Genomic DNA, 23,811 nt, shown 5'->3' with positions numbered 1-23,811 from the left:
CAGCAGGGAGTGAAGAACAGAATTGGAACATTCCTGGGCAGTCTTGTTTAGTAAAGTTTTACAGCGGACCAGAATCTTCACCTTTCAGCAAACGTGCAGAGGCTGACTTTGTAAGTCTCCTTGTGATAACCTTTTGAACTGCCTAGTGAATTTTTTCTGTGCAATTAAGTTAACCCCATGCACTGTTTAGTTTTTTTTTGCTAAGAATAAGATGTGCTGTATTTGTATTGTAAGCCTGGGAGCTTTACCCTGTGAAACTGAAGACTTGAGCATTGCTGGCTGCAACGGAAATCAACGGAGTCTCCTTCCCCCCATATTCTTCTTCTCTGAACTCCACTGCTCCCTGTGAACTTTTATGAAACTCCATAATTTTGACTCTTTACAAACAGTAAGAATTTACAACACAATGCAGAGTTACAGCTACCTTTGACAAATTCCTGTGATGTAACAAAGTGCAGGTCTCCTGCCAGCCAATTCCCAAAGCAGGACACCTGCTACTGATGGAAGCCGACAGCATTCAGAAAATGAATCTGTTGCTTCCCAGCTCTTATTTCTCTGTGCAGACTTCCTAGTCTTAAAAGTACACCAAGCTACTCTCAATACTGTTAGTTCAGTTCTTGATTAGGATTAATCAACTCCACGGTTGTTAGGAGCAGCCATAAGCTAAGAAGTAATTGCAGACTGCATGTTTTCTTGAAATCAAGTAGTATTTTCACACCTTTGTTCCTTGGTGCTTTTGTTGGAGACAGCACATAACTAGGTTATTTTCCTTTCTCTTTCTGTGATTCTTTTGCAAACCTCAGGGACTGTCTTTAGTTTTTATTGTGCTTGTTTGATGATTACCAACTGATCAGCTCATAAAGAGCTTACGCCCTTTAACGTGGCCATTAAAATCCTTTCTGCTGTAATATGGGCAGTTATAAAAGGACGCTTCAAATCTATTCACTCTTTACTGTCACTTTTTTAGAGGAGTGACACTTCTGAACTGATCTTACATGACCAGAAAAAGGTGTTTTACTGTAAAATTACTGGGTCATGGGAATGAGACAGGAAATACCTCGCTGACTGCAGGGCCTCCCAGGAGGCAGAAATACAAGATCCATGTTCTGACTTATGGTAAATCCTGCAGTATAGGTTATAAACTGTGGGTGGTTGGGAGGATGAGGGTGGAATTAAGTACAACGCAAGTAGTAGGGTAGTTTCCTCCTATGCTTCTATATGCCCACTAGCACTAAACGGAACATGCAGGTATTTGTGGTTTACCTGCACCCTGGTAGCTTGAGCTGATAAACAGCTCATAGCACAGAAACCTGTAAACACGTGACAGGACTGTTGTACCTCTTTTATAAGAATGACGGTGTCCTTACAAATTTTAAAGGAAAGATTTTGGTTTTCAAAGAATTTCTAAATGAACAAAGATTGTTCCAGTTCTTTTATTAGTCTTGAGAGTAAAAATAAATAAGTTATCTGCATAGTTTGAAAGTTTCTTACCTGTGCTCCTGTAACTGCTGTTCCAGACTCCGGGGCAGTTCTTTGCAGTATAGCTGGCAAGTATTCTGAGCTTTTGATAGCAGAGTGGGTTTCTGCAAGAAAAAGCAGTTTAATGCGTTAGCCCAGAAAGCAGCAGAGAGAAGACTGTCCACCCTTGTGACAGTGTAACTGCCCAGCTCCATTTTCAGAAGCTGTGAACGGAGCTGCTATGTAAAACCACAGCCACTGCTGCTTACTGGCTTCTAACCCTTCCACAAAGAATATCTTTGCAAGATACACTGCACCACAGAAATCCACAGAAAAATTTCTTCCCAAGTGAAAGAGAAGCTGCAAGCTGGAAAAAAAAAAAAAGGTTTTTTATAAACTAAAACTATATGAAAATTGTGGTGTGGGTTTTTTTTTTTTAAATGGGGGGAGGAGAAGCAGTAAGCCCCACAGGGGTCAGAAGTGGTTCCTCAGAGGCTGATGCCTAACCTTTATGGGGTGCAACACAGATGATAAATACTCACTAGCCGTTACTTCAAATTGCTTTAGTAACACTACACAGTAACAGACTGAGTAGGGAACCATCAGTAATGTAGTCTGTTTGCACGATTAGGGTCAATATCTGACAAAAGAAAAATCAGCTGAATTTGAAATTATGCTGTTTCTCTGCTAGTTTCCCCAAGTAATAAAATCAAAGAGACTAATCTGCTGTGGAGTAAGAGCAGGTGGTTTAATTCAGTAGAGTGGAGGTTTGGTACCTGGAACCTCTGCTGTAAGTACTGGGTTTCTAAGCTCTGCCGTCTGGATAATAACGGGGGATGTGCACCATTAGGAAAAGCAGATGCAGCTTCCTGCTGCTGCTGAGATGCTTCCTCCTGCAGAAAGAAGAGGAAAAAGTTTCATCCCCAGAAAAAAGAAGGATTTCCCTGACAGAGATTTCATCGTTGCCACACGGACTGGTCTCTGGTGTCACTCCCCGCTTCTGCTGCCCGGTGAGGAGCCTGAACTGAACTCCCTGTGCTGCCACAGGGCAAGGCCTTACATCTGTAACTAAAATGATATTGTATAGAATGTATTTTCTGACTTGCCTAACCTTTATGGGGTATCTGACTGCTGAAACAGTAAAGGTACAGGGTTAGAAAACCATCCCAAGGTGCTTTTGTGCAGTGCTCATTTACAGCTTCAAAACAGAAGGCAAAAAGCTTTCAGTAGCGGTGGAGAGAAGCGTGGAGCAGGCACCCAGCAAGCTGGAGAGTGCTGACGTGAGCACTGCAGCGTGTTTGTGTCAAGTGAGAGATTCCTGTGAAAACATTACAGCTTTGTGGTTGTTAGAACTGAAGTTTTCCAGCAGTCAGAAAGCAACAGCTGGAGCTTTAGACTATCAGGCTGCATCTGGAACATCAGTTGCTTACAGTGCCTGGGTACTTCTTACCAACTTTATTCCATTCCTGGGGCTTAACAGAAACTCTGTTACCTGTTGCATGTGAAACAAGTAACTAGAGAGCTGTTAAAAGCTGTTTAGCATTTCCCTACACAAATCAGGCTGTCGTCACTCGGCTCTTGCACTTCTTACAATCCTATCAGACAGGCTCCAACAGGGAAAGATGTCATTGGGCTTTGTTTAATCTGAAGGACGTTTCAGACTAAGGGTGATAAGGTGCTGGATTTGGGAAGCTAACAGGGCCACCTCACTGACACCCTGAGGGTGGTAAAGGCCAGCCTGACAGGCCTGTTCTCTATTCTGCAGAAGATAGAAAGGAGAGGAGGGAATGTTATCTGTAAATTAGCTCTTCTCAGAGCTCCAAAATACCTTATCTGTCCCAAAGCATTAACACCTGAAAGATGGAGTCTGAATTCTGGTTTAAGTACCTGCGGAGGACTGTTAATGAGGTCCTGCAACTGGGTGGCAGTTGATGTCAGAGAAGATCCTTCTTCTGATCCCATCTGTTCATACAGCAACTGGACTTTGTTGAGTTCCAAGATTCCTTTGGTTCGTGCCAGATTCTGGAGGTGCTGTCTAAATGCTACAATTCCTGGAGAAGAGTTGAGCAAAACCCTTGTCAGAAAATCAGTTAATTCGTTATCAGGTTAGCACAGCAAGTGTAAGATAAGCTGAGTAACAACCAAGTCACAAGGTGGTGGCTTGGTGCTTCTGCGTATGGAGTAGGTTTCCTGCCGTGCCTAGGTAGAACAGGTGGTGACAACGGCTGTAATCACCTTGTGTGAGGGAGGTGTCAGAAGCTCTGCGCCCCTCTCGGAAGCTGACGGGAGAGCGGTTGTGGGTCTCTCGCTTCTGGGAGGCGAGTGCCTGCATGGCTGGGTTGGCAGGTCTCAGACCTATGAAAGGTGTTGTCATTCTGGGTGCTTGCTGGTTACTTAGCACCATTTCTTTCAGGGAAGGGGTGTCTTCCAGGAATTTAATCTCTCTCTGAATGGATCCCACATCATACTCTGAATCAATACTGCCCAAAGATGAGTTTTCATCCAGTGAGTAAACTTTCCCTGTGACAAAAAACAAAAGCCAAAATAAAAGGAAAGCACAAATTTAGCAAAGTACAAGAAAGTAATTTAGCAAAGCAAAGGAAGTGCCGTAGGCTCAAGTTATTCCTGCCAACAGTGACTATCTTAGAGGAAACAAACCCCAAAAAATCAAGTTTCATGAAGTAATTGTAACATAACACTTTCAGTACCAGAAAGGGCTTTGCTACTGTTTTTTTATTGTGGCAGTGATAAGATGCTGTGCAGATGATGTTCACTGGCTTGTTTGGAGTGTTCAGTGGTTTGTTTTCTTTTCTGTTGATAATCCTGACAAGACTGTAGCCTGAGCTGAAAGGCCTGGTCATCTTGCTGGTTTTGGATTACCTAAGACCCCAGTGGGTTTTGGTTCCCCACTGTCCTACTCCACCAGCACATTGCCAGGGGATGAATGATTTGGGGACATTTAGTTACATGATAAAGAAGCAGCCAACTGCCAGACTTCACCAGTGCTGCTGGGGTTACACATGACTGTAGCCAGCTGTATATTTGCTGGTTTGGTTTTATACTGTCCGTACAGCAGGTTTTGGGGTGTCTTGTGGTTGTTTTTTTCTCTTTGGCCTTTATAAGCAAATGATAAGTAACAAACCCAAGAAACTCTGTCTAGTGCTTGTTGCTCATAAAACCTAGTGGTTTTCATCCTGGGCTTATTTGAGTGCTGGGAGCAGGAACTGAGCTTTGAGATGTCTGTGCTAACTTCTGTACCTGTGCCTGGCATCATCACCAGCTGGTTGGTAACTTCTGCCAGAGTGTGACGTCGCTTCCCACAGCGAGCTGCTTGGAGGGCTGCAAATGCCTGTGCAGGGTCCTCTTCTGACTCGCCTTCTGTCTCTATTCCTTCATCAATAGAAGTTTCCATCATGCTGGTAGGCAGTGATTGGCATCCTTTCCTAATCACCACAGGAGGGACGGGATCTAGCAGGCAGCCATTTACCTAAATGGTACAAGGAGGATGGAGAGCTTTCAGTGGCGCACAGAGCATCACCCCCAAGTGCAAGAAATACCTGCTTATCGTGTGAACTGAAGGCAGCCTGGATATTTAAAATTCATGAAAACCCCTCCCAATCTACTGAGCTAAGGAAGACTTGTTAGGAATTTGCATGACAAACAAACCCCTCCAGGCAGGATCACCACTGACATTGTCTAAGTACTCTACTCCCTAAATCTAAATTTAGGGAAATAAATAAATAGGGAAATAAATCTATTTATTTCCAGAGTACTGTGTTCTCTTTTTTTTTTTTTTTTTAAGAATTATTAAAAACCTCTTCCAGCTTAGTCACAAATATAAAATATTTATGGAAGGTACAATAGTGTTGTTTCCCCTTACCATACCTACTGTGCTCATTTATCATCCTCAGATTAGCACTATGAAAAAATAGTCTTGCATTTAATTCTGCAGCATTCTTGCAGAGATGTGTTCAAGAAAAATACAATAAATGCACCCATTCCAGCGAAAGTTGATTTGATTCACGGTGCTCCTCTGCAAACAAAGGTTGCTCAGCCAGGCTGTGGAATCCCCTTCCTGGGATTCACTCCACTAGATAAAAGCTCTGAGCAACTCTCTGAGCTCTGAGGACTAGAGGGCCTTTAGTGGTACCTTTCACACTTAAAAATACTGAATATTGGTTAATTTTGTTTTTATTTTTCAAATCAGTCTGTCCTGAAACCTTCTCTACCTTAACCAGTTCTTTGCCATATGGAACTAGTTGGGTTTTGAGGACCACAGCCTGGCATTCCATGCAGTTTTGGGGTGGGCATTCTGTTCTGTAATACCTCAGAAGCTCTAATTAGTGTCCTGTTGCACAGGTCGTTCCTACTGTTTTGGTAGATCAGGTTGGGTAATATATGGATGAGACAACACATTCATTTAGCATAAAACCTGGTACTGCTACAGGTGATTTTATGTAAAACTGTTGAACTTTTCCTGCATTTTCTTCCTTTGGTAATTTGAAAACAAGTGGATTTGGAAAAGAAGCTTCACTGCATTAACAGTAGATGTTAACAAACGGTCTTGCAAGCAAACTATATGGTAGGACTCTAGAAAAATGTCTAAAGCAGTATCAAGAAATAGCTATAAATATTTTGAGCATCAGTAAAATGATGATGCTTGCACAGGAAAATTCTGGATCTGCTGCTTTTAAAATGGCATTATATCTAAAATTGGATTTTATCTTTAAGCTTAGTTTCTTGCACACACCTTCATTTCCATTTGTGACTCTCCCATTCAAATGACTTCTACTGTTCTGGCAGCAAAAGCACTGGAGAGACTATTTAGTGAACTCCTGGAAAGGAAAAAGAGAGCCAACAGCACGTGGGCAGTTGGGTCTCTGCAGTCTACCCCGGCACATGGGTCAGAGCTTGGCAGGCTTTAGTGGACATGCTCTATAGTACTTAAGACACTGAATATTCCCAAGTAAACTGTGATTTGACAGCTTGCTGTAGTCACCGTTTGTTGATTTACTGTGGCCAAACTACATCTATAAAAGCAAAGGGGGATGCAAAATAAAAGTTTGCAATTTTAATTTCCAGATGTCTCTGCACTGCTTTTTGCTCTTCGGCTGAAAGAGACCACACGAAGGGTTACCTGAAACTGCTAAGAACAACCAGGGCCGAACTCTTGGTGTTGGTAACTAACTAGTAAGTGGGCAATAAAAGCTTCAAAATAACAAGTATGAAATCAAACACCTAGCTGGCCCCAGGCAAAATACAGTGTGCTGAAATTAAAGTTATAATGTGAGAGCAAACAGAAGTTTCATGCGCGTAATATACTTCATAAATGTAATTATTTTAAGCTGTTTCCCCTTCCTCTAACTAGCTCTGGTTAGGTGTAACTGCCATGTATTTCACTTATTCTTTGTAACCCTGCAAAGCATCGTCACAAACCTCCAAGCTGCAGAGCAAAAGGGCTCAGCCTGTAGCTCCCTTCAGAGCCTGAAGCTGTCGCCAAACGTCTGTAAGGCTGCGGAGTCCTCACGTCCTGTTAGCTGAGTTCAGGTAAGTCTGGTAACTGGGGAGTGTGGAAAGCCTACGCAAAATCCTCCTCCCTGACTACAGGAAACAAACCCCATGAGATGGAGCTGCAGTTTCACATGGTCTCCAGCGAAGGTTCCTCCTTACAGGAATGGCCTTGCTGAGAACTGCTGCAGCCTACTGGAGATGCTGCAGTTTTAATAGTTTTTGACAGTCAGAAGGTCCTGCTGTCTATTTTACTATGCAACAAAAAAATTAACAAAAATTTTACTCTTTTGGCTGGCTTATTATGAAATGGGCAGAGATATGGAATTTTAAGGGCATGGCATTTTAATTGCTTTAGCTGGCAGTTCCATTATACCTTCCTGTTCTCATTTGTCTGAATTTCTGGATAATTAGCTGAGTACGTTGCTCTACATACTCAGCAGTGAACCCTTTGCATTAGAAGCTGTATGTGATGAGTCTGCAGGGCTCTTAAAAATATAACTGAGAAGAAGAAAACCCATTTTTGTAGGTTGATTTTTCTTTTACAGATGACTGTGGTAAAATTGGAATGTAAGCAAAGAACACAAGATTAGTGATCAAAGAGAGACACAGCTCTTGTGAGTTATATGCAAAAGAGAAGTAGAAAAAGAATGTGGAATACCTAGAACTCTGAAACTCAGGGGATACTTAAATTCAGGGAAACGGGCACAAGGTGTTTTGTCTAGTTAGGACAAGAAAATGAACAAATCAAGTGTTTAGATCCTAAAGGCCTTTGTATTTGGCTTGCTGTCTACCCTGAGAGGTTACTCAGAAATGAGAACTTGCTGGCGACCAGAGTTTTGGGGACAGCATATGCTTAAGTGCCTGGGAGCAGGCTGAGAACATTGGGACTTCGAGGACAAGGTTACTGAAAGCAGAGAAAGCAGCAGGGCCCTCCAGCTCAGCTACCTGCAAGCGTCAAGACACAGGAGGTGGCCAAGGTCAAGGAAGTGACATTACTTTGGATTACCAAACGCTCTGGCCCTGACTTCAGAGTGCTTTGTGCCGGGATGATGAACTCTACCCTGCCAGAAGGAACTGATCTTCAATTAATTATTGAGGAGCTACAGCTACTACCACTAGCTGGGCTTTTACTAGGCAGTAATTTAAAAGATAACAATCTTTTTTAGCCTTAGCGATTTTTGACAAAACAGTAGGGTGATTTTAAGCTGTACCTTTGGTGTCTCAACTCTTTCTTCCTCCATAAATGCTGTCTCTCCCTGGCAGCTGGAGGGAGGGAATGAAAAGGCTTCTGCTCCTGAAGCTGAGGGAAGACCTGGAGACTGCAACAACCTTGCATTTTGTGAATGCAAGTTAACTGAGGGTACCACAGCTTGTGCCTAAAAAAGATTTTAAGAACTCAAAAACCAGAACAATTTTAGGCGGAAAACAACATATAAAGTCACAAACTAAACAATACCTGGCCCTTTTCCAAAGCAGAAGCATAGGATTTATTTCCTCATTCTCGGTGAATTACATTCTTAGTCTTTAGACTTCAAAGACAGCACATACACACGCCAACAGATGTCATTAAGGTAGCTACTTACTGAGGCTGAGTACTTACCAGCCCTCTAACTTCTGACATCCTAGAATGCCTTTTTATATTCAGTACAAACCCCCTTAATATTACCATGAGGCACAGAGCTAGTTTCAATGACTTTTCTAACATGCATTGATTCCTGCAGGAAAAAGCATGAGAGAATAGAAGAGGCTGGATCTAAAAGAAGGTATTTTATCGGAGGGAGAGGTGTGCCTCGGGGAAGGCAAGCATGGCAGAATAAAGAAAACAGTTTTTACTGTTTCTTAACCTTAATTTCCTGAAGTGCAGCATCCACACAGCCTGCCTGTCCAAAAGGAAACAAGTAGCCTTATACAGGAGCCTGTGGTGCCACCATGTGTGAAAACAAATTATCTTGTTACTCGGGGTAACTGCAAGATTGCTGGCAGTCCTGAGGAAGTTCAACAAGGAACTACCTTCTAGGAGGTTTTTTCTTCCTCCTTGTTCGTCTGTCTCCACCTGCTTTTAATACATTTTATAATTAATAATCTGCTTTTGACTGCTGTGTCTTTCTATCATTAGAACCACTACTGAGGGAAAGAAATAGCTGGTTTGAATCTTTGTCAGCCACATTGTTCCAGGATCTGTTTTTTTCAGAGCTGAAGTGATTTGGCTTTCAACAGAATTCAAACACAAATAGCTGTCTCAAGGGAAAAATGATCAGCATGGTTGGGATTTCTCCTGGATGTTGAGTCTGGGCACTTGTTCTGTACAGCAGCAATACAGAACCTCGGAGGCTGTGAACTTGAGAGAGTATTTACCTGAGACCACAATAAATCTGAGTCATCTTAGGCCAAGTCTTTCATGTTTGCAGTTATGCATTAATAGAAATCAAAAGCTATATAGTGTCTGTGTGTCTTAATGAAACAAAAGAACATGTAAAAAAAAAAATCTAAGAATTATTGGAATAACACACAAACAGTACATGACCTTTCTTTCTGAAGACAATGACTAGGGAAGGAGCAGCCTGAACAGTGTTGGAGCCTGTGCTGAATCAGTCAGGGTAACTGGAGAGGATACCAAGTGGGGAGCCTTCCGCAGTGGAAGGGCTGGCACCAGATGTAAGAAGCACCCAGAACTGCTCTTGATAAAATACGTGTGACATCCTTAAGACTGAAATCAGTCAGCGATCATACTGGCCCTGTGCACACAGAGGTTTTGCAGCTGTGCTGCAAAGTCTCTCATGAAATTGGGCTCTGGCTGGGTCACAGGAGGAGAAAGTGGTGCAAATCTTAAAAGAAATGACATTATCTAGGAACAAATCCCCGAGTCTTGAGCCACTAAGAGTCTCATGACCACGATATTTTTATCACAATGAATTGGTATCTTCACCTGACAGGTTGATCCTAATGTTTTCTTTTGGGTACCTCTTTACTATTCTTTGCCATGCTTCATTTCATGGGAGACAGAAAGCATTTCTAGAGAACAGCAGGGGAGAAAGTAATTTTATTTTCAACAAGACCCTTTAGAGTGACTATGTTTATAACACTAAGTAGAGCCTGCATGCTTTTAGCCCCCATGCTAGCATAGCTCTCCATAAATTCAACAACTTGTCAATCACATTAAAGATGTTCCAGTTCTTGCACAGCCTCCAGAAATGGTATTTCTCTAACACTTTAATCCATGATGTCCCCACAAAAGGCTTGAAATTCTCAAAAATGGAAGTGTTCCAATTAGAAGCACAAGCACAGTACTTCCCCTTTAACTGGGAAATAACCTGGGAGGGAAGGTCAAACCACACAGATACCCATTAGAGCCAAACCCATTGTTTGAGTTTTGGGTTTTAGAATGCAATCAACTTCCCTTTCTCATTTAAAACTTATTCAATCCCCTCCAAATGCCTTTTTTTTTTTGAAGGGGAAGGGGGGGGTGTTGGGGAGGAGGCAGCACAAACAGTTGTAGGAGGCATGCCAGACAACTGATGTGTCATCATACAGTTCTGACAAGAAGCAAATCCAAAAAATGTCTTTCCAAAATGCTACTGCAAGTCTACATACTACAGAAATCTGAAAACAGCAACGGATTTTAAGTGAATCTGTGTAGAAACACCACTCTGAAAGAGAAGAATGTCTTGCACAACCTTAAGCCCAGCCCTGCTAGGAATGAGACCTTACCTTGGCTACTGTCTGCTCAGCAATGGTGCTGGGCCGGCGCTGACGAGCATCAAGTCTCTGTTCTACGGGGAAGCTACTCCGGTGGGATTTGAGTCTTTCCACTAACAAGTAATAGATAGCAGCAAAGTGGTTATAACTCTTGTTCTGCAGAGACTGAAAAAGAGAAGCATGAAAGTGTGGGTGCAGCCAAATATGCCTTATCTTTTATGTTCTACAAGACTAGGAAGAAAAACTTGCCCTCTAGGGGGAAAAAAAAATAAAATTAAGAGGCAGGGATGTAGGCAAACACTGCTGAATTGAGAAAGTTTCAAACCAGATTGCGAGGCAAAGAAAAGCATCAGTCACAGGTTAGTGGCAAGCTCACAGGTGATTCTGGGCTGCAGCGGTACTTGTAGCTAATATTCAGGTGCTGCTCTGCACACTCAGAGGTTTGAACCTGGAGAAGGGACTGAGCTCCAGGACCTCCTGAATATACTGGCCATTCCATGTCACTCAAAGCAACGGGGAACTGAGCCTCCGCAGAGCACAGAAACCAGCCTCTTCCAGCAGAAAGCACTCCAAGTGCCAACCTCCCCAAGAGTTCAGAGCATTGACCATCCTAAAGGAAATGACTTAACTCCACAGGGAGCCTTAGCATTTATGTTTGGTAATAAGAATGATTGGACAGAGGTATCTGACTGTTTACTGCTTGTATGCTTTTTGAATTTCATTTTCCACCCTCTTAGAAGTTAAAAATGAATTTACTTTGCGTTCTAATTCCCCCTCCTCTCTCTCCATTTGACAAGTAAAGATTTACCCAACCCCACCCAGGAAATCTAACAGCATGGAACCTAATGCGGCTCCTTTATTTTACTTCTGTACTTAAGAATCAACTTAGCTAACAAAAAAATCTCTAGAAATTACAAACTGTAAGCAGCAGCAAGTATCACCATTGTAACAGGCAGCCCTATTGGGCTACCATTTCTTACACAGTGACCCCTCTTTATTTCTGTGCATCCTCTAACTTAAAGCAATGGCCAACATCCCTTTTTTTGAAATGTGTGCTTGTTCAAATTAAACAGTTAATACACTGAAGGAATAGTACCTAGTTCTGGGATATGAGACCAGAACACATTATTCTTTTCCATGGGATCTAATTGGATTCCTGACATAGAGGGGTATCCTTTTTCTCACAGTGCTGCCTTTTCACTGATGTTTTCCTCTAGGGCCAAAGGATGCCTTGGACTGGGACAGCTGGGTGTGACTGGCCAGCGTAAGGCAGAGGTGAAACTCTCTGTGGGTTTAACGCACAGCGTTTTGCCTGCAGATTGTGTAACACCTTCTCTCTGCTAGAGCTGATCTTTAGGAAACTTTCTTGAAGCATGTCTCTCCTCTTCCTGATCAGTCTGCTGGCACAGATTTAGACATCAGCAGGATGGGGAGGCAGCAGCACAGCACGTTTAAAATGTTTGCCCTTGCTAGGGTCTGACCAGGTAAAAATACAACACCAGTTTGGTTTTGTTGTGGGGTTTTTTCCCCCTAACTGTTGAGAAAAGGATGTTGCAAGCAACTCTGGTAGTAAATTCTAGCCATAAAACCAAAACAGGAGAACTTCCCCTAATGGAAAAATACCTGTTTGAGTCTGGTTTACCTCAATAGTTTTCTGTTGGTCTATTCCAAGGCTGTGCATTAGCCGTAAGACCTGCTCATTATACTCTCCAATGGAAGGCTCATTCTCCTGTCCTGGTGGATAAAGAATAGGTCTCTGTGCAGGAACTTCTATAAGCATCCACTTGTGCTCCTTAATCTGAGCAATAGTTAACCGTTTGGATGGGTCTAGGACCAGCATTCTTCTAATCAGATGTTCACATTCTGTTGGGAAAAAAAAAAATTACCAACCTGCTAAGAGGCAGGTTCACCTGAGACCTACCACTACAGAGCACGAACAGCAAACTGCCTTACTTCTAAGCTGACTTCTGTGCTAAATACATTTCCTGAAGGCTAAAGTGATCTCTGAAAACAAGATTGAAAGTCACATTAAGGACAAAACCACAACTTCTTTAGATGCATGGTATGGCTGACAGTGCCATTCCTTCTACACAGCTCCCGCATGAGAGTAACAATATTTAATACATCTTTCTTTGTGCTGTTCTAAGTAGAGTGCTAACATTAACTCGGCAGTTTCAAACAACCTCTGTGAGGTGTGGCAGGGACTAACCAGCATCCTTCTCCAGCACATTTTGAAACAGCTTGTCTAGGCTCCTAAAACAAGGGATTGGCAAAACTAGGGTTAGTGTCTGGATTTATTATTTTTTTTAAATGTATTTCCACCCTAGCGGTCACAAAAACAAAGGTAAAAATAAGTTCTCCATGCCTGTGAATAGTAGCCAGTGGGTCTAGAGGTTTATCTGCTTTAATTTGAGGACCGAAGCACAATCAGTAGCTTTAGGTGCCAGAATAATTCTGAACACACCAAACCATTGGTGCTTTCTGCCTCCTCCATGCTGGACACCATTAAAACCATCAGATTTTTCTTCAGATCGCAGTTGGTTTTTGGAAGAGGAGGGCATGAGAGATGAACGTGCAGTGTGTATATGATAGGAAGTTAATGTAAGTTCCTTTAAGGGAGTTTATCAATCTGCCATGCACTTCTACCTGACAATGATACGGCTACAGTACAGTTGTTATGAGTCAGTCCATTTAGGTAGTTATAACAAATAGTTCAGAGAGATATTTCTGGTTATTTCTTCCTGTTTACATCTCCTTTTCAGTTTTGTGAAGAGGCAGACCCTTCCCCACTCCCTGCATCACAAAATGACCAGCAAGGGGGGCAGCAAACAGCCGATCTACACTGCAGTCACTGCTGTGACCACAGCTCACAGCCAGGTACCTGGATCTAGCTCACACCCTCATGTCAGCAGTGTCACAGAAACACACCACAGTTCTGTGCTGGCTGCAAACGAAGCTCATGAAGCTGGGGTTGCTGTGATGCCACGTGCACTACAGACACGCTGCAGTGGCTGTTTTCAGAGGTGGTGCACAGAAGTACACGCCACCAGCAAGAAAAAGGGGAAGACCAGAATGTTTTGTGCCACAGAACCCTTGACAACAGGGCTCAAAAACTTTAATTAATAAAATAATTTAACTCCCTTTTTTAAAAAAAGCACAGAAACTAGTATATCAAAAGAGGATCTGATTCCTGAAGGTGGTTTTGAAGTAATCTGCTTTAGAGACCCTTTCATAGAGGGAAGCTGAAGGACAACATCAAACCCTGTATAAATCTGGCCTCACATGTTCTTGCCTGAACAGGCATGAGGGAGAGTGAACCCCAACAGATGGAGCAATTGAGGGAGAGATGTCAGTTATATGTGGAAGTGCCAGATACATGATGGTGAGAACGTGATGGATGTGCATTTTTTTTTTCCTTTTGTTTAGCAGACGCTGTCAAAAACAATGAAACACCCAATCCACAGCTTACGGTTCACACTGATAGTGCTCATAGTGTATTTTCTTTCCACGTTAAAATATTTACGATCTTGCAGACCAAAAGCTAATTGCTCCCTAAGTGTCCCTCTCCCCCTGCATCCCCATTATTTTTGTTCACAGTGGGCTGAGAGATCCTTCAGCTTCCATTTCAACTCTCCCTGCCCATGGCACAGCCACACTGCGATATCCCTGCACGGCGTGGTTTGCCTGGCAGCCTAACTGCAAACACATCCAGCTCACCTAGGCTTATTTGTGTTTCTCTGGAAAATGAATAGTGTGTTTATACCATAATCTAGTGTGCAGATGCACCACCCTTCGCTGTATTGCAGCAGAGATTATTTTAGAATTTACTCAAGGTTTACCACACCAAGAGCATAAGAGGACACGCTGTTACCTTCTGACATAAAGTAAGGGATCCTGAACCTTCCTTCAAGAACTCGTTGCCTCAGTATGGGGAGTGTTGGTCCATCAAAAGGTAATGCTCCACAGACCAAAACATAAAGAACTACACCCATGCTCTGTAAGAGAGAATATTCATTTCATTTTTCAAGCTACAAGCAAAGTCTGAGGCTGGCTAGCCAAATCCTCTCACAGCAAAAATTAAAATTACGTTCTGCAGAAGTAGGAAACTTATACAAAAAGGAGTTGGATTTCTGACAATCCCTAAACATTAAGAACACTCAGCTAACCCAGAAAGGCTAGGCTTGCAGTACCTTGTGCTGATACGCAGGTACACTGAAGTGTAATGGGTTAAAGACTCTGGCTGCTAGCAGGAAGCTCCACGCAGGTGGCTGAATGATACCTGAAAAGTGAGTCCCAACTTCAGGTGAGAATTAGAGACGCTATTTATTAATCTCAGTGTTGTTCAAACCCACAGACAGCAGCTGCTCAAAATAAGAAACTAACCTTTTACATTTACCAATTTGCAGAAGCCTGGGTAAGAGGCACACTGGTGACTTCATGGCCAGTGAGCTCTGGGGAACACCAACTAGTAATTCTGCACTGCTCTGTCAGCACGGAGCACGAGGGAATATTTCATATGAGCAAAAGGAGACAATCTGGGCAAGAGCTGTCCTCCAACTGCCAGACTCATTTTTGAAAGTATTCTTGTTAATTGGCACTGCAAGTGGAAATAGTCTTGCAGTATATGCCAAAAAAAAATACAGTACCACAGCAGCCCCTCACGTCAGTCAGATTTCTCAAGGGGGAAAGGCAGGCATTTGACATGTGCCGTAAAACTCTCTAAGTACACAGGTATTTTAAAATTAAATACATATATTTAAAAGTCACTTTCTTCCTTCCTTAACTTGCCAAAAACTGAACCGTGGATTGTTGGCATTCTTCCTGCAAGTTTAGCACTTCCAGCAGACCTGTTCTGTGACTGGAAGTTGCAGATACAGAATCCTTAACTCATCTCTGAAGTGAAGATGATGATGATGATTTTCTCTTAAATATGAGCATGTGCACTTCTTGTGGGCTGGCAGATTCTGTTAACTATTTTAGGATCTTATGTATTTAAAGAATATTTACCGAAGTTGAGAGATTCACTTCTGACACTCAAACAGTTCAGCGTAGCTGAGGTCTGGTGTTACTAACCAGTAACTTACCAGTTACTAAAGGTTCAGAAAGGTTGTGACCTTTTTAAAAAAAATCTAGCTACTTACATATATGTATATGCACATAAGATACATGCACAGACACAAATATATGTATCTAAAAGCACAGTTTTTATTTGTTAATGCAATTAATTTAAATTAGATCACTGGCTGAAGGTGACTCTCCCTGAACTGCCCTGTTGGTGTAGCAGGCTCAGACCAAAATGTCAGTGCCCGCCGTTGTGCTACGTGCAACATTATCAGTGCAAGCCTGGTGCCAGAGCAGAGGCTGCCAAACTGTACTGCCTCTGGTTGCTTTAGGTACCAGAATACTAAAATTAAAAAAACAAAAAAACCCAAAGAAAACCATATGAGGAATGAGAAGCTGTCCCTGACAATGCGTGAAGGGTGCACAGAACTTCTTCAGTTCATTTTACTCCCTTTTCTATTGCATCAGGATGTGGATTGTGCGCTCTGTCCTCTTCCATTAGAGCAGTACGCACGGAGACACACCGCCTCAAAACCATGCAGCTGCCTCCAGCAGAAACGTGTGTGGCACAAACGTGCTCTTTTCCAGCTCAAAGAGCAAAGCAGTCATCACCCCTCCTGTTTCAGTGGCTCAGGATCCCTTTAACCTCATCAAGAACTTACAGCCTTGCAAGTTCAATTCCCACTTAATACAGAAGATACTAAATGCACTGAAAAAAAGCAAAGCTCATGCATTCAGTCAGGAGAGCTCTTGGAGGAGCTACAGTTTTCCCTCTAGTGGGCTAACATACACCTACAGTGCACATTTAACAGCCACCTGGATAGATAAATTCAATTCCACTCAATGTTAAGAGGATTTTATGAAAGCAAGCTGAAGTGGAACATCTTGTCTGCAGCTTAAGAAAAGTCAAAGATGATTCTTTTGTTCCAGCTTCCTAAAAGTTGACTTGGATCCAGTTAAAAAAAGAATAATGATACCCAGATATCCAGCTGGGGTCCCTCGTATTGCTGTCCTTCAAACACTTCTGGGGCTGCATACGGTGGGCTTCCACACCATGTCGTCAGAGGCTCACCACTCTTATAGAAATTTCCAAATCCAAAATCTGTTGAGAAATGAAGGAGAAAGTCACTCCAAACTCTAGTTGCGTTAGAAAGAATAATTACATGCATGGACTAGGCCTGAAAGCTCACTTCCATTCATCCTTTTATCAGTACTCCCACTGAAAAATAGTTATTGGGATGCTGAAATGTCCTATACTGCTATTTTTCTGACAACTACATAATTATTAAAACACTCTGCAAAACTTCACAACCTGTAGGAGTTGAGTGAACTTCTCCCAGTTTGCTAAATCCAAGTTTATAAATAGCTATCACTAAAATTCAACAAAACTGACCATCTTGGATACATACGAGCTTATTTACTTGCCTAGAGCTATCGGAGATTCAGTACTAGAGCTGAGATTTCCTGAGTTTTCTTTAGGTGCTCACTAACCTCGGCTACACAACAGATTTTGACAACAAAACATCAACTTTGGCGATGGGAGGAAGGAACTCTGCCAAAGGCAACAAGCATGGGAAAACAAAGCCTTTTGCTAGGAAGGAAACTGCTCCTGAGATTGTCTACAGCCCTTTCAATCTCCAACTGGAACCTACCATTCCACAACTGAGTGGTTCTTTTAAATGTTTCTTTTTATGGCTTAATATGGGACCAGATGTGGGTCCCACGGGCCTTCAGTATTAGTCACTACTTGTACTAATCCAACAGGGAAAAGCAAAATGGCAGCCACTGCTGCACAGAGACGTGAAGTCAGGTCAGGGTCTGATGCAATTTGTTCTTCCAGCTTCCCTTGTTGCTGCTCTCCCAGGTTGCCTTTTTTCTTTTTACTAGAACAATACAGCAAACAACATTACTAGCGAGGAAGCTGGCTTAATGACTGAACTGACGCTGATTATTTTCAAAATGCAGGATTTCAGGCGGCTGCTACAGCTCCCTGGTGCTCTGATCTGTAGCTCTCTTGCCTTCCACTCTGCTCTTACCAGTGTCTGGAGCTCTTCACAGCCCAGCTCCTCCAGTTCCCCGTACATCCCGCCATCACTCACTCCCTTAGCTTAGTCCATACATCATTTGCTTTTGCATTCTTTGCTCTTCCTGCCAGGATCCCAACAGTCCCTCCTACATCCACTGCAGATACTTATTCTGATCCCACTCCTTCCATGACACTCCTCAGTTTGAACACACAAGGCTCTTACTCATCAGGCTTTTAATAAAAGCCACTGGGGCACAGTGTTTGGATACACCTGTTCACACCGTGAATCAAAATAGCTGCTCCACTGAAGTCTAGGGGGGTTTTCTCTTGGAATTCAATCGAGGATGCCAGGATTTGTCACTGTTGCTCCCAGCATTACTACTCTTAGTCCTCTACTCCACTTGCATTGCAGGCCCCCTGTGTGTCCTCTGTGACAACAAATGCTGTTAATACTAAAGCAAAGAAGTAGTTCCCAAGGAGAGAGACCTGGTAACAGGGACAAATATTCTTTGGATTTAAGGCTTTCAGGTAAAGTGGCTTCAATTTACTAACTGGTCAGCTGTATCTCTGAAGGAAATACAGAACAGAGCATTAGCAAGTGACATGCAAAGACAGTCAAGCGCAGCAACACTGTTTATGTTTGTCACTGGTCTACTCCCATCTGAACAATGATTTGACTGCTCCCTGCCACTCCTTCCACACTGGAGCAAACTGTGCAGTAGAAGGTTACAGAAGGTGTTTTCTTAAGGTGATAATGCTTTTACCCTTGTAGCTCACCAGGCTCCTGCAGACTAATACTGCAGGCTGGTAGGACTGGAGGAATCCTGTGAAAGTCAGCAGCGTTGATAAACAGTAATCAGGCTGTGGTTTCAGTACTATCAAGCATTGAATGCCTCTGAGGTATGTTAATACAATACAGCGCTGATCAGCAGATAGCAAACCTGATAAACACTGTGGTTAGCAGACACAGGCACTGCTGGTACCACTTTGTTTACTTCTATTTGTATAGCTTGTGTGACTGAGAGGGAAGTGCCTCGCTGCCTTGTCGTCACACATCATGAGCTATAAAACCATGACAGAACCCTCAGAATCAAAACAATACAGAGAGATTAAACAGAGAACTCACTAAGTTTAGATAAAGTTAACCTGGACTTGTTTTAGAGAAGCAGTATGGAAATTGAATTAGACTACTTACACTGAGCTTAACAGTAAAGGTATTTGGTTGCTTTCCTAACAGGACACAAGAGCTCCAGCAGTTCTTTTAATAGAACTCTTCCTGCAACATACATAAAAAATAAACATAGGCAGAAGAAGCAGTTTCGGGAATACCAGAACTGAAGAGGCTTTTTTTAGAGCTTTTTTTTTTTTCTTCTGTCTTCCAAGATTTTCCTTAGCATGTGATAAGGTATAGAATCCTAGCTTGGGTTGGAAGGGACGTTTCAAGGTTATCTAGTCTGTCATCCACCCCCCTCCCCACAACACCCCCCCCCGCAATGATCAGGGGCATCTTCAACCTCCAGCAGGTTGCTCCAAGCCCTGCCCAGCCTGACCTGGAGTGTTTCCAGGGGATGGGACATCTACCACCTCTCTGGGCAACCTCCTCCGGCGCTTCAACACCTTCATCATAAAAATTTTTTTCCTTAGATCTAGTCTAGATCAACCCTCTTCTAATTAAAAAGTTCATCCCCATCTTTCCTATAAGCCCCCTTTAAGGACTGAGAGGCCACTCTAAAGGTGTCCCTGGAGCCTTCTCCAGGCTGAACAACCCCAACTCTCTCTGCCTGTCCTCACAGCAGAGGTGTGCCGTCTCTCTGGTCATTTTTGTGACTCCTTCCTCAACTGTTTCCACAGGTAAGACAAACCACCCCCTACTTTAACTCCTATACATGAACCTATTTGCCTTTTGAGGTTCCTGCTCTCTGTCAAACTGGGTTACAGTTCAAAAACGATCTGGGAAACATTCACAAACAGCATGATCTCACAGGCCTTTTGGCTGTTTTCATTAATTCTTTAAACTACAAGCTCACTGAAGATTTCAGCAAGAAATCTGTAAGACTTAGGAAAAGATTCCAAGTCTTTGTGTACCACTGGTTAATTATAATTAGTCCCTTCCTCACCTCTCTTCCCTTACTGCATCGCACTGACTCCCCATTATGTTAGACAGTACTACTAATATAAGCAGGTTTTTTGAATTGTCTTTAATAATATGCACTACTTAGGAATAATTCAGAATCAAGACTATGCAACCGTTCAGCTCTCAGTATGGAAATCTCTACAGTAACATACACTGTAAGGTAATAAAACCAGTCACGATTCCATTTAGCAGCAAGATTACTGGGGGGCATTCATAGTATAACTGGCCTTTTTTAACCCATTTGATTCAGGTAACTGTAGATCAGCCACAGTTATACACACACAATCAGTGTCATTCTGCGTCATTTTAGCCTTCCTTTTTGTAAAGCTCACTTGCAGTTGTCTTGATGGAACAGCTAAATGCAGCGGTATAACTGTCTAACCTCACTTAGACCGGTTCTCAGTAGTGTTCTTCTACCAAAACAATGCATCTTTAAAAAATATTTTGCAACATGCATAAAACAGCTCTTTGTATTTAGAATTTCTAGGTGTTGATTATGGAATTTTGTCTCTCTTATCAGGGGTTTTAGGGTGTAAAACAACAAACCAGTTTTACAGGTGATGAGGACACTGGAACACAGAAGTTACTAGACTTGCCCAAATTTGAGTAACAAATCAGGGACTGACCCAGGCCAGGGCTAAGCATAACTGAAGTGCCTGGTCATTCTCTAAACAGAAAACAGAAACCAGTCACTCTCTGCTGAAAAATTCCACCTCAACATTTCCACAGCCTGAAATCTGATGCTGTAATTCTGCTGTAAACTTCCTGCCACCTTTCATGTACATCACGTGCTCTGGGCACATCTCAGCCCAGTGACCCAAATACATCAGGGTATAAGGCAAAGCACTAAGTCTCATTTCCTTTTGTAAGCACTGGCTTTACAGATTTTTTCCTCAGTTGTAACTATACAGTCCAGTACTCTGTACATACTTCATCACTGTCTCAACATGTGGTCAGAAATTGCCTTTTATTCTAAAGAAACTAGTCATTCTGTGAAATCGTGTATCAAAGATTTCTGAATTTTCTGTCATAAAAGATCAAGTCTAGGAATAAGCAGAACACCCCTATTAAGTCTAGTCCATGACTGGATGATAAAGATACCGGCTTAAATATCATCGTCAGCCAGGTTGTGTTGAAAACACAGGAAAATGGGCTGTATCTACTTTCAACTACCTGACCACACCCAGGAAACTTCTAGGTCTACCCCAAAGCTGCCGAAAGACTGCTCTTTATTTGTCTAGACACCTTAAAGAAATGTGGCCAGGGGCTGAGCCTGTTACAGATCATTCCATACCGGGCTGTCAGCAACTCTTCCCAGGCTGCACTAACCCTGCAGTTAGCGATCCAGGAGAACCTCTAATTTGGATCTGCAGGGACTCTGAAAACTCAGTCTTGCTTCACAGACAGATGGGCAGGTCACTCCTCTGGCTCCCTGTACGCTCCAGGTAAAGTCCAGTGACACTACTGGAATGACAAGAGCTAAATTCCTCTGGTACCAGTAAGCCGTTCTTTTAACTCCTCTTGCAGGAAAAAAAAAAAAAAATCTGATCTTTATCTGTCCTGGAAGTGATCCCAAAGTGCCTCAGTGCAGCTACACAGGACCTATTCCCACAGACAGTTGACACCTGCACAAATACTAACTGCACCATTTGCTGCAGGAACCCTTGCGTGCAGATAAAGCTGAACCACGGAAGTCATTTTAGGACACCCACTTCTAATATGCAGCAGAGAACGTATGGAATAGAATATTCCTTCTCTTTTCTAGAAACTTCAAAATACCTGTGGGATGGGGTTGGCAAGGTCATTATAAAGGGTTAACGGTAATAGCAACACAGTCAGATCGGTAGAAACTGGGCATGCCAATTCCTCTACGACAAAAATTCTGCAAAGGTTCAGGTCCTTAATGCTCCATGACTAAGATCTGCTTACAGTAATTCAACCCATGGAGCTCTTCAGTTGTAGGATTAATGCTTTTTACTTCTCATCTCAAACTAACCATACCCATTATTTGCATTCACACAAAGCAGGAATAGATACATCTCTCATATCCTTGCAGTTTTACATTTTTTTCTTCCTCCCCTAAATGCTTTTGTACCGAACAAGTAAATCTCTGTCCTAGGAAAGCTGATTTGGTCACTAGATAGCCTTGTCATCCAGACTAGAACTACAGGTCTTATCTGACATCCAATCTGCTAAAGTGATTCTAGTGACAAATAAGGAGCTCCAGCCCATGGCTTCAGCTTGGAAGTAACAATTCCTGAGAATAACCGAAGAAAGATTATGATCAGAACGGCTGGACTCAAGCAAACTGCTTGGTCAAGGGGCTCTGGGGCATAAATAACTCAGAAACGGTTATATTTAATGATTTATCTTAACAGATCTGATTTAGAATCATCTTCTACAGCAGCATAGAACTATTTGGTGGATTGGAGTATGTGGTGATAAAAATATCACTAGAAATTTAAGGACTTTTAAAAAGATAAAGTCTAGTTCAAATACAAATGCTTGAGTTTGCTGGAAAGAGTGATTGATTAAATCAGATCTACAACCACTCTAGCTCCTTAGAGGTGTAGGTATCTGTGTGCTGATGGCTAATGATGAGCTGTCATTTTTGTGGTGACACGGGATACTCATATCCCTCATCTGTTTTTGCACTGTGAACAATCAGACTGGAAACTTAAAAGACAAACAAGTATTTAAGCTTCATTCTACCCTTTTAACTCAATGTCCCTAAATTAATATTGTATTCCAGATACTGTTACAAGAGAACATCTCACACTGCTCTAAGTATCTGTTATAGGTGGAACCCCCAAGAGTTTAAATCTCCAACATCAGTCCAAAGTCACTGTATTAGCTCAAAGTCAGAAAATCAGATACCCAGTGTCACAGCAGTGAACTTTTGGGACTTGTCCGTAATCAAAGAAGAGCCCCGGCGCCTATCAGTAAGAAAGCAACAGTGCCAGAAAGACCATCTGAAGGTCAGAGCACACGTGAGATCCGTGAACAGCATCACGCTCTGCAAGCACACAGACTGCCCGGCTGCTGCATCAACAGTTACACAACGGCATCCTGGCACGTCACCGTGCTCTGGAGGTGCAAACGGCCAAGGTCAGCCCAGATGCCACATCTACACAGGAAACACTGAATGTAACACACACGCTATCCTTACTTTTACATCCTCCTTCAGCTCTGAAACCACTGCAACTTCAGCCATAGTAATGGGGAAACCACAAAATCTTCTACCAAAAAATCCCCCAATCTCTGTATGTCACCTGCCTTTTCCCTATCACAGCTAGACTTTTGTTGTGAATTTTTTTATTCTCTTGGAGGAGGCTTTTCTTCACACATAACTGGCTTGGCAACCTTGACAATACTTCAGGAGACACGAAGCAATTTCTTCTCTCGGAAGCATTCTCCCATCTGTGTAGGTGTCATTAAATCTGATCTCTCCCTTCACTTACCTTCAATTCGTCAGGTTTTCAACATCCTCTTAGTACTGCAGATAAATACCAATCTTTATGTCTGAACTTCAGCTCCTACTCAGTTGTTACCCTCATAAATTTTCATATCAGATTCACAAGTACATGTACGTATATTTGTAAGCACAGCTATAGAAAGCATGACCTGCTTGGAAATACCCAAGATTTCAATTCCGAAGGAAGTGACACTCTTTGCCTATCCAGGCTGGATTTGAAGTTAGCTATTTGGTGAATGTGAACAGGTGGAAGCCACTTCAAAAAGAAACATGAACAAGTCTGAATAGCGAAAGACAGAACAGAGTCTTTAAGGATGACCAATCAATACAAGAGAAGCTTCAGGTTTATGTTACAATTAGGATTTTTGCTTTTTTACTATTACCTTGACATGCTTAATTTTGTAAAACATAATAGTTTTATTTCTGGTTACCGAAAGTAGCTCAAGAGCA

The 23,811-nt window shown here is 42.4% G+C and overlaps 2 protein-coding genes across 3 annotated transcripts in view; one reads left to right on the top strand and one right to left on the bottom strand.

The window, feature by feature from the left end:
• The window catches only part of SIK2 (salt inducible kinase 2), a 48,887-nt gene that overhangs the window by 4,624 nt on the left and 20,452 nt on the right, over positions 1-23,811 (bottom strand). Inside the window, exons 1-11 of one of the 2 annotated variants that reach the window (XM_026863782.1) lie at positions 18,948-19,201; positions 16,704-16,828; positions 14,537-14,660; positions 12,308-12,528; positions 10,678-10,830; positions 8,181-8,345; positions 4,717-4,945; positions 3,694-3,978; positions 3,346-3,509; positions 2,235-2,351; positions 1,492-1,583 (exon numbers count right to left, since the gene is read on the bottom strand). In XM_026863782.1, coding sequence (XP_026719583.1) covers positions 1,492-1,583; positions 2,235-2,351; positions 3,346-3,509; positions 3,694-3,978; positions 4,717-4,945; positions 8,181-8,345; positions 10,678-10,830; positions 12,308-12,528; positions 14,537-14,657 — 1,547 coding nt within the window. In that variant the 5' untranslated portion in view covers positions 14,658-14,660; positions 16,704-16,828; positions 18,948-19,201. Of the gene's footprint in view, positions 1-1,491; positions 1,584-2,234; positions 2,352-3,345; positions 3,510-3,693; positions 3,979-4,716; positions 4,946-8,180; positions 8,346-10,677; positions 10,831-12,307; positions 12,529-14,536; positions 14,661-16,703; positions 16,829-18,947; positions 19,202-23,811 lie in introns of those variants that run through there. The other variant, XM_026863783.1, reaches the window with a different exon arrangement.
• ALG9 (ALG9, alpha-1,2-mannosyltransferase) overlaps positions 1-23,811 on the top strand; it is a 96,263-nt gene that overhangs the window by 66,685 nt on the left and 5,767 nt on the right. The window contains exon 15 of the mRNA XM_026863784.1: positions 13,428-13,542. Within this exon, the coding sequence (XP_026719585.1) occupies positions 13,428-13,542 (115 nt within the window). The remainder of the gene's footprint in view (positions 1-13,427; positions 13,543-23,811) is intronic.

The sequence above is a fragment of the Athene cunicularia genome (assembly GCF_003259725.1).
Source record: "Athene cunicularia isolate RWA chromosome 24 unlocalized genomic scaffold, athCun1 chr24_part1, whole genome shotgun sequence".
Lineage (NCBI taxonomy): Eukaryota > Metazoa > Chordata > Aves > Strigiformes > Strigidae > Athene > Athene cunicularia.
This window is presented reverse-complemented; position numbering and strand designations above follow the sequence as displayed.